The sequence below is a fragment of the Loxodonta africana genome, chromosome 9 (assembly GCF_030014295.1).
Source record: "Loxodonta africana isolate mLoxAfr1 chromosome 9, mLoxAfr1.hap2, whole genome shotgun sequence".
In the NCBI taxonomy this organism is placed as follows: Eukaryota; Metazoa; Chordata; class Mammalia; order Proboscidea; family Elephantidae; genus Loxodonta; species Loxodonta africana.
In genome coordinates, this window is record NC_087350.1 from 99,738,225 (window position 1) to 99,755,645 (window position 17,421).

Consider the following 17,421-nt stretch of genomic DNA (forward strand, 5'->3'; position numbering starts at 1 on the left):
ATAGTGAAGGCTGTGGTCTTTGATCTTCATCAGTAAGTGTTTCAAGTCCTTTTCACTTTCAGCAAGCAAGGCTGTGTCATCTGCATAATGTAGGTTGTTGATAAGTCTTTCTCCAATCCTGATGCCCTGTTCTTCACATAGTCTAGTTTCTTGGATTATTTGCTCAGCATATATATTAAATAAGTATAGTGAAAGGATACAACCCTGACACACACCTTTCCTAATTTTAAACCATGCAGTATCCCCTTGTTCTGTTCAAAAAATTGCCTCTTGATCTATACACAGGTTCCTCATGAGCACAATTAAGTGTTCTGGAATTCCCATTCTTCGTCATGTTATCCATAATTTGCTATGATCCACACAGTCAAACGCCTTTGCAAAGCCTATAAAACACAGGTAAACATCTTTCTGGTATTCTCTGCTTTCAGCTAGGATCCATCTGACATCAGCAATGATATCCCTGGTTCCACATCCTCTTCTGAATCCAGCTTGAATTTCTGGCAGTTCCCTGTAGATGTATTGTATTGCTGCAGCTGCTTCTGAATGATCTTCAGCAAAATTTTGCTTGTGTGTGATATTAATGATATAGCTCAATAATTTCCGCATTCAGTTGGATTACCTTTCTTTGGAACAGGCATAAATACGGATCTCTTCCAGTCAGTTGGCCAGATAGCTGTTTTCCAAATTTCTTGGCATAGATGAGTGAACACTTCCAGAGCTCCATCGGTTTGCTGAAACAATCGATATTTTCTCAATTCCTGGGGCTTTGTGTTTTGCCAATGCCTTCAGTGCAGCTGGGACCTCTTCCTTCAGTACTAATGGCTCCTGATCATATGCTAGCTCCTGAAATGGTTGAACATCAACCAATTCTTTTGGTACAATGACTCTGTATATTCCTTCCATCTTTTTTTGATGCTTCCTGCATCATTGAACTTTTTGCTATAGAATTCTTTTGATGCTTCCTGCATCGTTGAACTTTTTGTTACAGAATAGTTCAATAGCAGAAACACTCAAACTAGGAATAGGAGGAAAGTTCCTCCACATGATAAAGGGTATGTACAAAAAACCCACAAATAACGTTATATTTAATGGCAAAAGAGTAAATCTTTCCCCCCTAGATAAGGAACAAGATAAAGATGTCCAGTCTCTCTCTTTCTGTTCAACATTGTACTACAGGTTCTCACCAGGGCAACTAGACAATAAAACGAAATAAAAGGCAACATGATAGAAAAGAAGGAAGTAAAACTATCTATTTACAGATTACTTGCCCTTGTATTTAAAAATCCTTAGGAATATATCAAAAACCTATTGGAATTAATAAATATCTTCAGCAAGTTTACAGGATACAAGATGAATATATAAAAATTCTGTCTGTAAATTAACAACAAACAATTCAAAAAATGAAACTCTGAAATAATTCTTCTTATAAGAGCAACAAAAAATTAAAATTCTTAGAAATAAATTTAACAAAAGTGTAAATTTTACACTCTGAAACTAAAACCTGGTTGAAAGAAATTATGGACCTATATAAACAGAAAAACATCTAATGTTCTTAGATTGGAATCTGATTTCTAACAATTTTTCAATAAAACTAATAAAGTGAATAAGCACGTATTAGGGCTCATGATTTATAAAGAATAAGGAAATTGGCTTACCCTACCAAATAGTGAGTCATGTTACTAAACTGTTGTTGTTGCTGCATTGTTAGCTGCCATCAAGTCAGCTCTGACTCAGGACAACCTTATGTATAACAAAACAAAAGACTGCCTGGTCCTACCTCATCTTCATGGATACATTTGAGCCCATTGTTGCAACTGTGTCTATCTATCTCATTAAGGTATCCCTTGTGTTCGCTGACCCTCTACTTTACCAAACATGATGCCCTTTTCTAGGGATTGGTCTTTCCTGATGACATGTTCCACGAAAACTAAACAAAGTTTCACCATCCTCGCTTGTCTGTCAGTTTGTCATACTGTGGCCTGCATGTTGCTGTGATACTGGAAGCTATGCCACTGGTATTTCAAATACCAGCAGGTTCACCCATGGTATACAGGTTTCAGCAGAGCTTCCAGACTAAGACAGACTAGGAAGTGCCTGGTGATCTACTTCCAAAAATTAGTCAAGGAAAACCTACAATACCTAAAACCATAAATATAACAGGAAGTTAAGAAAGAAACCCAGGCACACATGGAAACTTGGAGATACAAAAGAGGTTGTATCACAAATTGATCAACTATTGAACAAACAGTGTCAAACTGTTCTTGTTATTGCTTCCTGCCACTGACTCATGGTGACCCCATGCACAAAAGAAAGAAATACTGCCAGGGCAAGTGCCATCCCCATGATTGGTTACACGTCAGACTGTTGTGATCCATAGGGTTTTCACTGGCTGATTTTCAGAAACAGATCACTAGACCTTTCTTCCTAGTCCATTTTAGTTTGCAAGTTCTGTTGAAACCTGTTCAGCATCATAGAAACACAAAAACCACCACTGACAGACATGTGGCAGCTGTGTAAAAGGTACACTGGCCGGGAATTAAACCCCGGTTTCTCTCATGGAAAGTGAGAATTCTACCACTGAGTAGTGTCAAATACTATAGCCGAAAAAGAATTCTCAACAGAAAAAAGACTTGTTGTTGTTGTCAGGTGCCATCAAGTCGGTTCCAACTCATAGCGACCCTATGCACAACAGAACAAAACACTGCCCAGTCCTGAGCCATCCTTACAATCTTTGTTATGCTTGAGCTCATTGTTGCAGCCACTGTGTCAATCCACCTTGTTGAGGGTCTTCCTCTTTTCCGCTGACCCTGTACTCTGCCAAGCATGATGTCCTTCTCCAGGGACTGATTCCTCCTGACAACATGTCCAAAGTATGTAAGATGCAGTCTCGCCATCTCTTCTTCTAAGGAGCATTCTAGTTGTACTTCTTCAAAGACAGATTTGTTCATTCTTTCGGCAGTCCATTGTATATTCAATATTCTTCGCCAACACCACAATTCAAAGGTGTCAAAGACTTAACTACATTTTTAAGTAAATAGCACACGTGTTCTACATTTATTTGCTAACCAGGCCATCCCCCAGGCAAGGTATTTTCATAAGCATGTAAAAAAAAATTACCATAGCACATTTATGAAAATACCTCACAGGAGAAGGGCATGGTTGGCAAACAAACATAGAAGGCTCACATTATTTGCATAAAAGTACAGTAAGCATGAAGGAAAAAGAAAACTCACAATTTGTGTCCTTGAGATAAGGAAAACTATTATACAAAACTCTTAAAGAAAAAGCATTAGAGAAAAAAATTAAATAAATTTGGCTCTATAAAAATTCACAAATTTTGAGGAGGCAGAGCCAGCATGGTGCTATAGACCATGACATCCTTTTGTATCAAAGATCCAAAAAACTAAGTAAAGCAGACATAGACATCAATCCTGGAATCCTAAGCATTAAACAAAGAGATAAAGAACTCAATTAGGCACCAAATGGAATAAGAAACTGACAGAGACTAGAGAATAAGGGGAGTTACAGAATGGAGGTCCCCTACCAGCTAACATGGCACAGATTTGCCATCTTGTACTACAGCCACCAAGGAACGTGGAAAGGGAGTACAGGAAGGCAATTTCACGGGGCTGCCAACAGGATCAGAGCACCTGGCAACCAGGAATACACGCTTTCCCACCTCCTCCCCCAGCATCGTTCTTCCCTCTGTCCTCAGCTGGAGAGATACCAGCTCATTGCCACCCAAGTCCACCCTGCCCCAAAAGGCCAGTTCTCCCAGCGCCATAATTTTTTTGTTTTGGGGTTTTGTTTTGTTTTTTTTGGTTTCTTCTCTCTTTCTTCCTTCCTTTACTTTCTCCCACCCAGCTAGACCTGTGTGCCATCCCAATCCTTCTTGATGGGCTGTCCTGCACCACTTGGATAGAGAGCTACTGTCACAGCCTCCCCAGTTCTGTGCCACCCCCATTGGCCAGCTCTTTAAGTGACTTTTTTTTCTTCTGTTTCTTCTCTCTTTCCCTTTCTTCATTTCCTTTCTCCTGCCCACCTAGCCCCGTGTACCACCCCCAACCCTTTTCAATGGGCTGTGCCACACCACTTGGCTAGAGAGCCACTGGCACACAGCCTCTCCCACCGGCCAACTCCTTCAGCACCATACTTTCTTTGTTTTTTGTGTCTTCTCTCTATCCCTTCCTTCCTTTCTCCCCCACCCCCCACCTAGCCCCACGCACCCTCCTTGCCCTGACACCTTCTATAAGAGCTATGCTACACTGCCTGGCTAGAGAGCCACTAGCACATAGCCTCTTAAGATCCACGCTGCCCCACCGGCCAGCTCCCTCAGCACCATATTTTTTTGTCTTTTTTTAAATTGTTGTTTCTTCTGTCTCTCTCCTTTCCTTCTTTTCCTTTCTCCCACCCACCTAGCCCCATGTGCTGCCCCTGCCCTTCTTGACAGGCCAAGTTGCACCACTCAGCCCACAGGCACATTGCCTCCCTGGATCCATGCCTACCCCACCAGCTGAGGTAGAAAATCTGAACAGACCCATAACAAGAGACTGAAAAGGTAATTTTTAAAAACTCCCAACAAAGACAACAACAACAACAAAAAAAACTCTGGCCCAAAAGATGGCTGCAATGGAGAATTCTACCAAACGTTCAGAGAAGAGCTCATACCAATACTACTCAAAATATTTCAGAACATATAAAAGGGAAGGCTACTTCCAAATTCATTCTATGAAGCCTTTTAACACTGAAATCAAAACCAGGCAAAGACACCATAAGAAAAGAAAATTACAGACCAGTATCTCTCATAAATATTATTAGACCCAGAAATTCTCAACAAAATTCTAGCCAATAGAATTCAGCATCATTAAAAAAAATACACCACAACCAAGTGGGATTCATACCAGACACACAAAGATGGTTCAAGGTCAGAAAATCAATTAACATAATCCACCACATAAATAAAACAAAAGAAACACATGATCATCTCAATTGACACAGAAAAGGCATTCGATAAAGTCCAACACTCATTCCTGATTAAAAAAAACTCTCAATAAAATAGGAATAGAAGGGAAATTCCTCAACATAATAAATGGCATCTACACAAAACCAACAGCCAACATCATTCTTAATGGAGAGAGGCTGAAAACATTTCCCTTGAGAACAGGACAAGACAAGGATGCCCTTTATCACCACTCCTGCTTAAGCCTGTGCTGGAAGAAAACTAAACAAAGGGCATTCAAGTTGGTAAGGAAGAAGTAAAACTATCCTCATTTGTGGATGATATGAAATTATACATACAGAACCCAAAAAACTCCACAGGAATACTACTGGAGCTAATAGGAAGATTCAACAGAGTAGGATACAAAACAAACATACAAAAATCAGTTGGATTCCTACACACCAATAAAGAGAACTATGAAAAGGAAATCAGGAAAGCAATACCATTTGTAATAGCCCTTAAAAAAATAAAATACTTAAGAATAAACGTAACCATAGATGTCAAAGACATACACAAAGAAAACTACACATTACTGCAAGACACCAAATGAGACCTACATAAATGGAAAAACATACCATGCTCATGGATAGGTACACTTAACATTGTGGAAATGTCAATGCTACCCAAAGCAATCTACAAGTACAACGCAATCCCGATTCAAATATGTGATGGTTAATATTGTGTGTCAACTTGGCTAGGCCACGATTCTCAGTGTTTTCGCAGTTGTATAATGTTGTCATCGCTTCCCGGTTCAGATTTGATATGTTATCACCCCCATGACGGGACCTGCTGTGAGCAGCCAATCAGGGATTTTCCTGGGGCGTGTGGCCTGTATTCAAATATAAGCAGATGTTCTGGCTTTTGCCTGCTCTAGATTCTGCAGCTGGCTCCTGTTCGTCTGACCTCCAGTTCTTGGAACTTGAGCTAGCTGCTTATGGTCTTGCCTGCCAATCTTGTGAGTAAGAGCCCTGCTCTCCAATCTGCCGATACTGGGTTCACCAGCCCCTTCAGTACATGAATCAGGAGAAGCGTCTATCATGATCCACGAACTTTGACATTCCAGCCTCTACAACTGTGTGAGCCATTTCCTTGATATAAATCTCCCTATATATATGTTTATATGCTTTACTGGTTTTGCTTCTCTAGAGAACCCAGCCTAAGAAAAATACCAACAGCACTCCGCCACAGCTTCCACCACATTGAGTCCAGCACAACTAGGTGGTGCCCAGCTACCACCACCGACTGCTCTAATGGGAATCATAATAGAGGGTCCTGGACAGGACATAGAACATAGAACAAAACATAAAACAAAATTCGAATTCACAAAAAAGGTGAGATTTATTGGTCTGACAGAGACTGGAGAAACCTGGAGAGTATGGTGCCCAGACAACCTTTTAACTCAGTACTGAAATCACTCCTGAGTTTCACCCTTCAGCCAAAGATTAGACAGTCCTATAAAAATAAAACAATACATATAGTTCAGCCATGCACATGAGACCAAATGGGTACACCGGCCCAGGGGCAAGGACGAGATGGCAGGAGGGGACAGAAAAGCTGGAAATGGGGAACCCAAGGTCGAGAAGGGGAGAGTGTTGACACATTGTGGGGTTGGCAATCAATGACATAAAGCAGTATGTATATTAATTGTTTAATGAGAAACTAATTTGTTCTGGAAACTTGCAACTAAAACACAATTTAAAAAAATTATAACCAAAAATTAATAGATTTGAAAAAAATATTCACAAACTTTTGAAAGCCCAATTAACTTTAAAAAAAAAAATTAACTTTATCCATGGTTAATAGAACAGATGGTATTTGTAATATATATCACAAAGAATTAGTATCCAGAATAAATAAAGAATGCCTACAAGTAAGAAAAAGCCAAACACCTCAATAAAGTCACAAAACGAAAGTCATCGCAGATCTCATTTTCTGAATGAAAAATAAAGAAATTAAATTCATCATCAAACAGTGATGTAGCTATGAATTAGCACAAGGAAATACTACTTTCCCTTATCAACACTATCAAAACTGTTTAAAGGTTACAGTAGAGCAGAAACTGATATTAAAACTAAAAAACAAATGCAACAGAATTCAGTATTCTCCACGGCTCAGTCAAGGCTCAGTGCACCGAAAGATTTAATGTATTTCCTTAAATATCTGAAAGAGATTGCTTCACACGCTCAGAAAGACACATCCTTTTGACCCTAACTTAAATATATATATACATATATATTTACCCACGTATACACACACACATACATGCATTTATATATGTGTACCACGTATACACACACACATACATGCATTTATATATACACATATACATACATACATATTCAAATACATCTGCTGAATAATTACATACATGTGTTTACTTATGTTACATATTCTTTTATAGTGCACATAAAGGAACTACCATATTTACTAGCACTAAATTTTGTTTCTAGCCTTTTCGACAAAACCTATGGTAAACAGGAACTGGGAATTTGAGGGGAAAAAATGAACAGAAATATTCTCAAGACACAGAAAAAGCCACATAAAGTATTTTGAAAAATACTGATCAAAAAGGATGTAAGAATATTACAAAATCTGATGGTAATTTTTATCTTAAATAAAAATAAAATTTTACTATGTATTAGGCCCTGTCAAAGACAGCACAATGTCAGAACACATATAAGTATTTTTTAACTGTTTTTGTGCTTTTATTACATTTTATCTTTCAAAGGAACTGGGAAATACAGTCTTAAAACTATACTTCGGTGAATTCTATTTATAAATTTCAGCTCTAATTGAAAAAAATCAAAACCCATAATTCTAAATATGTTTTTTTCAGATCATATTTTATTTCAAAATGCAATATCCTTTATTTTTTAATGATTACATTTTAGGATAACTATTTGAAGTCAGTTTCCTGCTTTGCAACATCAATTTTTAAAAAGCTGTGGGTCTTAAGTGAAGGAATATAAATTAATGCTAGTCCCCACTGGTAGATCTGAATATATAACTTGTTATTTAAAGAAAATAACACATATTAAACCCCCTATAAGAAGTTAAATCTAAAATAGAAGCCTGGATTCCATTCTCATTGCATACCTTTATTTTTGCATCAATGCTGTATTTTTCTTTTCTCCAATGTGCTTCCTGCGTCCTCAGTTTCTCCAGGTCATTTAGCAAGTCAGCGCAGTGTGTACTTAATTTCTCATTTTCCTCCTCCAGATTTTTTATAACCAGACTGTTTTGCTCTTCCTTATTCTGTACACACTCCTTAGCGTCCTGTAGAACAGTACCACAGGGCCGATAAACCAAAAAAAAAAAAAAAAAAAAGCTGAGAACTAATCAGCAAATACAAACTGAGCAGTTTTACTCTCACAGCAGCTTCTTCTACATTTGATGGCCAAGGTCACCTGTGCACTTTTATTGGCCTCTTTTCATGCAGGTGGATGGGTCATATTTTTTCACTGGATGACAGCTTTGATGAGTACACATTTGCAAAGAGCCCATTAATTGATCAAGCTGCCTTTGATGCTGTCCCCAGCTATTTTTGAGACCCACACAGACACATCCTCCCAGACCTGGGTTTTATCAATTAATAATGCCAGTCCCATCAGAATCTAATTACAAGAAGCCACATATTCACACTCCTACTTTCTTAGCTCCATTTCGATCATTAACTATTTATCTGAAAGTTATAAAGCTTAGAGTCTTAGCTTTAAAGCATTTTTCTCAGAGTTTTTACATGTGAGAAAACTGTATGGTACAGCAGGGCCTAAGGCAATATTTTCTCCAAGCTTGTCACTTTCTGTGCCACAAAGGCTGACAAAGCTTAAAGCAAGGCTTCAAAGCAACAGTCCAATAAAACTATGTCCAAGTCAACACACCTTAAGTTCATGACTTTTATCTTTAAATTTCTTCTGCAAGTCACTGAATTCATTCCTTAAGAGAGCATTTTCTTCATCTACTGCAATCTTCCATTTTGCAAGGTCATTTATTTCCTGTTTTAGTCCTGCTTCTCTCTACGGAAGAAATTAAAATTATTGGTGAGCTGTTATTTATAAGAAAAAAATTATTTTAAAGGTTTCAGATTTCCATTGTAATCATTAGGATTAATTAGCGTCATAATAAATTCTGTCATCACAATTCTCATTCCCTGTGACAAGCCCATAAATTTTTAAGTAAGATGTTTAAGTCTGGTACTTATTTATTAGTTTTAAAACAAAGAACACACAAAATATTTCACGATTTTCAAAAGGAAAACTTTCACAATTTAGACTGTGTAACAGAAAATTAAGGTAATTTTACAAATAATTCTAACAGAAGAAAAAACATATATATAGCTAAATAAGAATTATTTAGCCTCTTCAGTGTCTTCTGAATAAAAAATTTTTAAGACATTATGCTCTAGTGAAAGCATAATTTTAAAAGATGAAAAATGATTTTTGGTACTAAAAACATTTTGCTCTGTTAACAAAATATTCAGCATATTAAGACCAGCATAAATTTTAATCAAATATTCTTCTTGCCTGCCAGAGATACCTAAATGGATACCTAATTGGTAGATGTACCATGACTTAATTCTCAGCTTCCCTTTTTTTTTTCTCTTTTGTTTTTTCCATAAAATTTACTCATTCTCTTGGCTTCTAATATTACATCTTTCTAAAGGACTACCCAGTCCATAATCCAACCCTGACTCTCTCCCGATCACCAATTCCATATTTCCATTTTTCTATGCAATATCTCTACTTGAATTGTCTGTTTTGTTTTTTTTTTATCTCAAACTAACATATTAAAACCTAAATCCATACCCTGATTCTATTTCCTTTTCTGAACTTCCTCAAGTTTTGTCAACCCATCATTCTGTAACTAATGTATTAAGCAGCTACTAATCTGGCCTGACATGCCTATTTAAATCCTCCAAGTCATTCTCAACCATGCCCACCCCCCAAGCCCCATCTGGCTGCCAACCAAGAAGCTAACATATAAAGATAGAAACAAACTTAGTTCTTACCATGAAACAATATGCTCAGTAGAGGCCCCTGAAATTTATTACAACTCTGACCTATTACTGATAACTACCTGCTCCTTAAATTCCAATTTATTTTGTATTCCCACATTTACTCTTTATCAAACCCTCTCCAAAGGATTTGGAAACAAAGTGAAAACTGTGGTAAGACTTAGAAATAGGATGAAAGATGGGAGGAGTTTTAATTGTTGGTTTTAATTCACAATAAAATTTTGAAATACTGCATACTAAAATAATCTGTGATGAGTGTGTAAGGTATAAATAAAAAGAATGTAAGACGCAGACCTGTATCCATCACTACCTGGGTAAGCAACACAAGTTTACCACTATCTTTGAAGTCTTCCATATGTCCCCTGATCTCCTAACACCTCCTAACCGCTCTGGGGGTAACTACCATCCTAAAATATTCTCATTCTTCTCTTTCTTTATATTTTCAGGATATACATATACCTATCTAATATACATATAAATTTGCTCAGTTTTGACCTTTATATAAATGAAATCACACTATACATACTCTATGACTTGCTATGTTTGCTGAACATTATCTTCCCAAATATATCCATATTGATGGATGCGGCTGCCATTCAAACACCTTGATATACAGTAGTATTCCAATATATAGATATACTGTAATATTCATCTCCTGTCAATGTCTATTTCAGCTGTTTCCCTTTTTTGGGGGCGCGGGGAGATATACAAACAATGCTGGTATGAATCCTCAAACATTTTTCCAGATACATATGAGTAAACATCTTTCCTGGGTAGTATTTTTCAAATTACAAATTATAATTTATTAATGGATTCTAAATTAAATTATCACATCCAGCATTTTTAAAAAGTAGAATACAAAAGAAAATACAAAGTGATATGCACAAATTCTTAGCAATAATGCTCGTAGGAATGAACTTATGAAGCAAATAGACACACTACATTAAATATTTCCTAAATTTTTTGCATTACTTATAGAGTTTTATTATATTTAAAGATTATTAAATACACATTTGATACAAACTATTTATTACATTTTAACTTTATTATACATAGTAAGGACAACTATTGCTGTATGAAGCTTTTATTTTATGTGTGTGTATACTGGGTTATGAGGTAATATGTATTCCTTTCTGTGTGGGGATCAAAGTAAAAAAAAAGTTTGGAAAATACTGCTCTGGATTATTTATACCCAGAATTGAAATTTCTACATCATGGGCTACAAGCAGTTCCAAGAGTTCTCACTGCTCCATATTCTTACCAGCAATTAACTCCCAGACTTGGTAATATTTTATGAACCCATTAGGTATAAATGGTACCTCGATGTGGTTTTAATTTTTATTTCCTATTTTAATTATTAGGCCATGTCAAAACATGTCTGACTTCAACAGAACAGCTTAAAAATGGATGCTTAATAATGGCCCATATATAAATCACAGCTCATATTTCTACTCTCATCTAAGTCTTATCCTTCCTTCAAAATTCAACTTCCATCTCCTCCATGAAAGTTTCCTCAACTATCCCAGTAATTTATATTTTCTGCCATTTTTAAATTTCCTTTTTGCCTATGTTATTGTAAATTTGACACATATTACCTGGTAAACTATCTCTCTATGTACTCATACCGCCTCCCTAACTAGATTAGTAAATGAGTATCAATGAGATGGAAACTGAAAGATTAACTCAATCATGTGACTATTAAGACTGTTTATAAAATACCCACAGCCCTGGCTTTTTAAAGTAGAATTGACAAAACTTTAGAATGTCTCATCTATTCTGAAGACTGAGATTCTATGAAGGAAAACACACTAAAACAACTGATTTAAGTTGTAAAAGGGTTTATCGATAACTGTGAGCTAAATTTAATAAGCATTGACAATATCAATAACACCAATAGCAAGCCCTTTCGTAAGACTTATTTAATAATTTAAATTTGGACATTTGACTGAATTTAGTAATCCACAAGGAAAACACAGACCTAATTTGTAAATTAAAAACGACTATAAGGTGAAATTGGTTAACCAAAACTATCATATTATAATTAGTTTGAAAAATTTGATATTATATTCCATAATCACTAAAACAATTATACAAAGATATACTCCCAACAGAAGAGAACTGACAAATTAAACCTGTAAAATTTTGTATAATTTCAATATATTTTCCAATTAAATGGATATTCAGTGATCTATTTTAAATAATGAAAGCATGAGCATACACGGTTAAAAGGAAATTTAAAATATTAGTTGTATGACACTGTTTCAACAAAGTTCTCTAGCTAGAGTACATTCTTAATGGTCTGGTTTGAGCTAATATTAAAATAAGAAAATGGAACTCTGAGGAATCATAAAACATAAAGGGTGACAAGAAAAATTATGTCTGGAAAAAATAATTTATTATGGATAAGACATGAAATGAATAATTCACATGATGGTCAAGAGAAGTCTACAGAGTAAGAAGAGAATGATAGTATGAAGCAGGGAAATAAAAAGGAACAGCAGCCTAAGACCTACAACTCTATCAGACAGTGCTTGAGAATAGCTCATTTATTATTTATGCCCACCGACTTTCAAAATGGACTTAAAAGTTTTAATAAAAAAAAGAACAAATGAAACCACAACTAAAACAAAGGTAAATGAAAACTGGAGATGGAGGAAAGGGTAAGAGAGCTAACTGCAATTGAGAACCAAAACTTATTTCTAAGTTTCCTAGAAGAGAAGGAATAGGAAAAATACAATGTTAAAGAGGAATTTTCATCTAATCAGAAGCAATATACTAGGCTATCAGAAGAATCATAGTACCTAGTAGAATACTTGACAGGGAATTATGTCTTTTTAATAACTAACAGTGACAAAACTAATGCATAGTCCTACCAAATTAAGTTTTATATAATTCTTTATACTACTATCAATAAGTCATAATATTAAACTGCACTTCTATGGAACTTTTTCTACAACCAGCTTACAAAATTAGTATCTCTATATATTAACTTTCTAGTAATTTGACTGGATGCACAGTTAAGACTTAAATATTCTAAAGAAATTGTCATTCTTAATTGTTACACTACTTCTTAGGCTATAAATATTGAAAATCAACAGCTATTTAATATTACTCAGTAGAACAAGAAAAACTCAATGGAAATTCTGCTTCTAGTATGAAGGAGTAAGCTCCTAAAAACTGACCCACCCTGTAATTCTGGACAAAATACAAAAACAACCAATTTAGGCTCTGAAAAAGGAACAAAGTAGAAAGAGTTTGGAGGAGAGATAAAACTTGGAAAACATTAATAGGATTGGCTAAGTTTTCTGTTTTATGGCAGGAAACTCGTGGACATGATATGTGGCATGTAAGGCTCGAACAGAAAAACCTGCCATCTTTCTGCCAGAGAAACCAGGCAAGGAGCCTGGGACAACCAGAACAACAAGAACTGAGCCCTAAACTCTGTGTATAAACACTGACTGTATTTCTGGCTGATGCCTGAACCATGCATGTGTGGGGCAGACTGAAATCAGTCTGAACTGAGACCTGAGAGGCTGTCAGCTGCAGGTGAGACAGAATTTGCCCAACATTTGCCCAACTGTATTTCATTTTATGGATCAGTGAAACCTTTCAACTTCTCTTTTTCCCCTGTGCAAGCAGCTATGCTATGCCTGTTCCACCACTGTATGTTGGATGTGTGGTGGAACAATTACTTGTCTCTCTAATTTCACAGGTGGAAAAGAACTGTACTAAAGAGCTATGCTTAAGGAACTACACCCAAGGAACCTCATTCACTTCTGAATCTGATTCAAAATCTGAGATTCTGGACTTAGAAATGATGCTGTAATGGAATGAGACTGGTGGGAACTTGGGAGGGACTGAATATATTTTCCATGTTGGACGGATATAAATAATTGGGGTCCTAAGGGTGAACTGTGGGAGTCATCTTTAAGCAAGGCAAAAAACGGGTGGATTTGGAGCAGAGAGGCAGTAAGTTAATAACTGCTGCACACATTAAAGTTTGAGAACCAAAGTTAGAAGTCAGGAATCTCTACATGTTTTTGATCAAAAACCACAAACATTAAATAAATTTGAACATCACCACTATATTAAAAGAAAAAAATGTTGCTGTTGAGTTGATTCCGATTCATAGTGACCCTGTAGGACAGAGTAGAACTGCCCCATGGGGTTTCCAAAGCTGTAATCTTTAGGCAAGCAGACTGCTACATCTTTCTCCTGTGGAGCAGCTGGTAGGTTTGAACCACCTACCTTTAGGTTAGCAGCAAAGCACTTAACCACTGTACCACCAGGGCTCCTTATACGTACCTGAAAAATCAAACCTGTTGCCACCCAGTTGATTGCGACTCATAGCGACCCTATAGGACAGACTAGAACTGCCCCATAGGGTTTCCGAGGAGCAGCTGGTGGATTTGAACAGCCTATTTTTTGGTTAGCTGCTGAACTCTTAACCACTATACCACCATGCCCCAATTGTACACACAGGTCTTTACAAATTATAAATATATAAATTGTTGTACTAATGTATTACACACATTACAAAACATACCTAACAATAAAATTTTTAAAAATATGATACATGTATATTTTACGATAATTTTATATTGTACAGTACTAAAAACTTTTCTGCCCTTACTGAAAGTTAGTAATAGGAATTTGTTAGAGCAATGTGACTGAATATGCTTTACTGAGAAGAGATTGCTCAGCCTGGGTCTACAATTTCCCAAACCTTGAATCCTGGGGTGATCATACGACAGTTTTCCCCAGTAGAATGTGAGTGCAAATGAAGTTGGCCACTTCTGGGTCATACTGTTCTATTTGTTATAGCAGCTTAGTCTAGCCTAATAAATAGACCAGGTATATGTCAATATTTATCTCTCTTAGAACATATTTTGATATTGTCCTACACACTGGTGAAATTTTTCCAAAACAAACTGACAAAAATGTTATTTCTAAAATTTTCATTACGGTGCCAATTTATAGCATTTTCTATCAGCAAAAATACAGCTTTAGAGATGGTATCAATTTCAAATTTACATGTCATATATGAATCTATAACCTTTTAGAGTTTATATGGATATAAAGACTGGAAAAATAAGCAAGACATGTAAGTTAGATATTGAATATTTTACCTAGGTTAACTTCTACTTTTAATCCTTCTGTATGACAACTTTATAACAATAACTGACCTTAGATCAAAGTTCTAATGACCCTTTAATTGGCTAGGAAGGAACAGATTCAAAAGTTAGAAAAACAATATATTGCCAAAAAGGTACCTCCATTTAACCCAGAAAAATGATGCAATTTAGTCCATGGTGAGAAAAATTGGTATAAAATAAATTGCAGTATTATATAATGATGTAGCTCATTCTTATATCTATGCTCCTACTTCTAAGAGGTTTTTCTCTTTTAAAAATAGTTCCTGGAACCATTGCTCACATGGGTTTTGCAGTGGTAATATACTGGCTACATATTATATAATTTACTGATTACATGTAAAAGATAGGATTGTACTAATTTGAAAATTATACATCTTCAAAAGATGAAATTGAATTATCCTATTCCTATGATTTTTATTCTACGAATGATATATCTGAAAATGTACAAGTTTCAGAACTGAGTGCTAACTGCTAAAAATAAAACGCAAAATGCAACAAAACAATGAATAATCACTAGATACTGCTGTAATACTATAAATGTTACCTTAACTTAAAGAGTTTTAATGTAGAAATACCACAGCCTATTAATTCAGAAACCAATGTGTTATAAGTGATGGAAAAAAAAATGAAGAATAACCTGACTACAGTGATTTCAAAAAAAGTAATGCTTTAACATAATGGCCCTGATATTCTTAATGAACATTACTGTAAAAAATTCAAAATAAGTTTAAAGATCTACTATTTTAAACAAATATAGCAATTTTTTCTGTTCTGACACCAACCTGTTCTAGTTCTTGTATTTTGGCATCCTTGACTTGCAAAATTTCAAGAATTTTTCTGTCTTTAGCTTCAGCTTTCTGTTTTTCTCTAGAAACAAAAATATATATATTCATAGTTTATTAGTCATACCTGGTAGCTAGTCCTTTAAATGTTCACATCCTGATTATGAATGTAATTTAACAATATAGATAATTAAATTATCTGAGGCGGACAGCCCTTTCAGAATTAATCAAGAACCATATGGCAAGTGACAGCAACTTTTAATTGTCGACGAGACAACTTCATACTGAAAGGAACATTTTCACTTCCAGATTTAGATATATGATTTAAAAATCATTAAAAGATTATTTAACCGTGTTTACAAAATTGTATACACAAAATTATACAAAAAATATTTACTGTTTATAAGTAAAATTCTCAAAAGATAGAGTGCCAAGATTTATTAATAATTAACAGCTCAAACTAGAATTTTCAAATTTCTGACGCATACCTACACGTTTAGTGTGTGAGAACACTACTGACTTTACTAAATGGTAACTGTATAATCAAAGAATAGTTCTCTGGCAATCAGTTTTCAGTAATGGCTCCAAAAAAAAAAAAAAAATCAAAACACTCGCAGACAATGACTTATCTTCAACAAATAAACAAATATAGCTTTCATAAGGAAAAGGAGGGGAAGGAAAGGAACAAAGGTTTAAAGACATTGTACAACTGGGCTGATGGCTGGTCAATCTACATCATAAATGAGAGAAAATTCATTGGACATTGGTTTATATATTTTTGAAAACATTTAAAATATGGGAAAAAACAGGAATCTGGATGGACCTTGATCACCCATGAATCACAGAATGTACAGATAAGGAAGAAGTTAAGAATCTTCACTTGAGAAAGAGTGAAATGAAACAAAGGGCCTATTATCTAAACCTCAGAAGGTGGAAAGGGATATCAGAATGAAGACACCCCAAACAGAAAAGCAAACCACTAATTGTAAGAGATAAATTCTGAAAATATAATAGTGAATAAAAAACACTTTATTAGACTTCCATAAGTTAGCATAATAAGCTAACTCTTTGAGGCTTCCTCTCATCTCTAAATTGATGGTACTGACAGAAGAATATAAAGGAGTTCACAAACTGAACAGAAATTCAAAGCTATAAATGGGAATAAAGCTGCTATCTGCTGTCCTCCAGCTCCAGATACACACTAAGGTTGAAACAAGTATGGCTCCTGGGGATAAAAGGAAATAAACGTGTGCTGCTCCACATAGAGAACAAGATCTGGGCTCCTTGTTTGAAACTAGAGATGGGAAAGGGCTCCCAACTCACGAAAGGAGGCTGGAGGAAGCTCCTGCCAACCTTTTCCTGGAACTATGGCTTACATGAAAGTCTAGAAAGAAAAAGGTTATAAATATATAGCACTGTAAACAGGAACTAAGCCAAGACACCGTATGGTTCAGACACTAAATACGGCAA

General features: G+C 35.6%; 1 protein-coding gene across 8 annotated transcripts in view; it reads right to left on the reverse strand.

The window, feature by feature from the left end:
* The window catches only part of CNTLN (centlein), a 250,723-nt gene that overhangs the window by 190,940 nt on the left and 42,362 nt on the right, over positions 1 to 17,421 (reverse strand). For all 8 annotated transcript variants that reach the window (XM_064290462.1, XM_064290461.1, XM_064290457.1 and 5 more), the window contains exons 3-5: positions 15,952 to 16,036; positions 8,881 to 9,015; positions 8,096 to 8,275 (exon numbers count right to left, since the gene is read on the reverse strand). In XM_064290462.1, the coding sequence (XP_064146532.1) occupies positions 8,096 to 8,275; positions 8,881 to 9,015; positions 15,952 to 16,036 (400 nt within the window). The remainder of the gene's footprint in view (positions 1 to 8,095; positions 8,276 to 8,880; positions 9,016 to 15,951; positions 16,037 to 17,421) is intronic.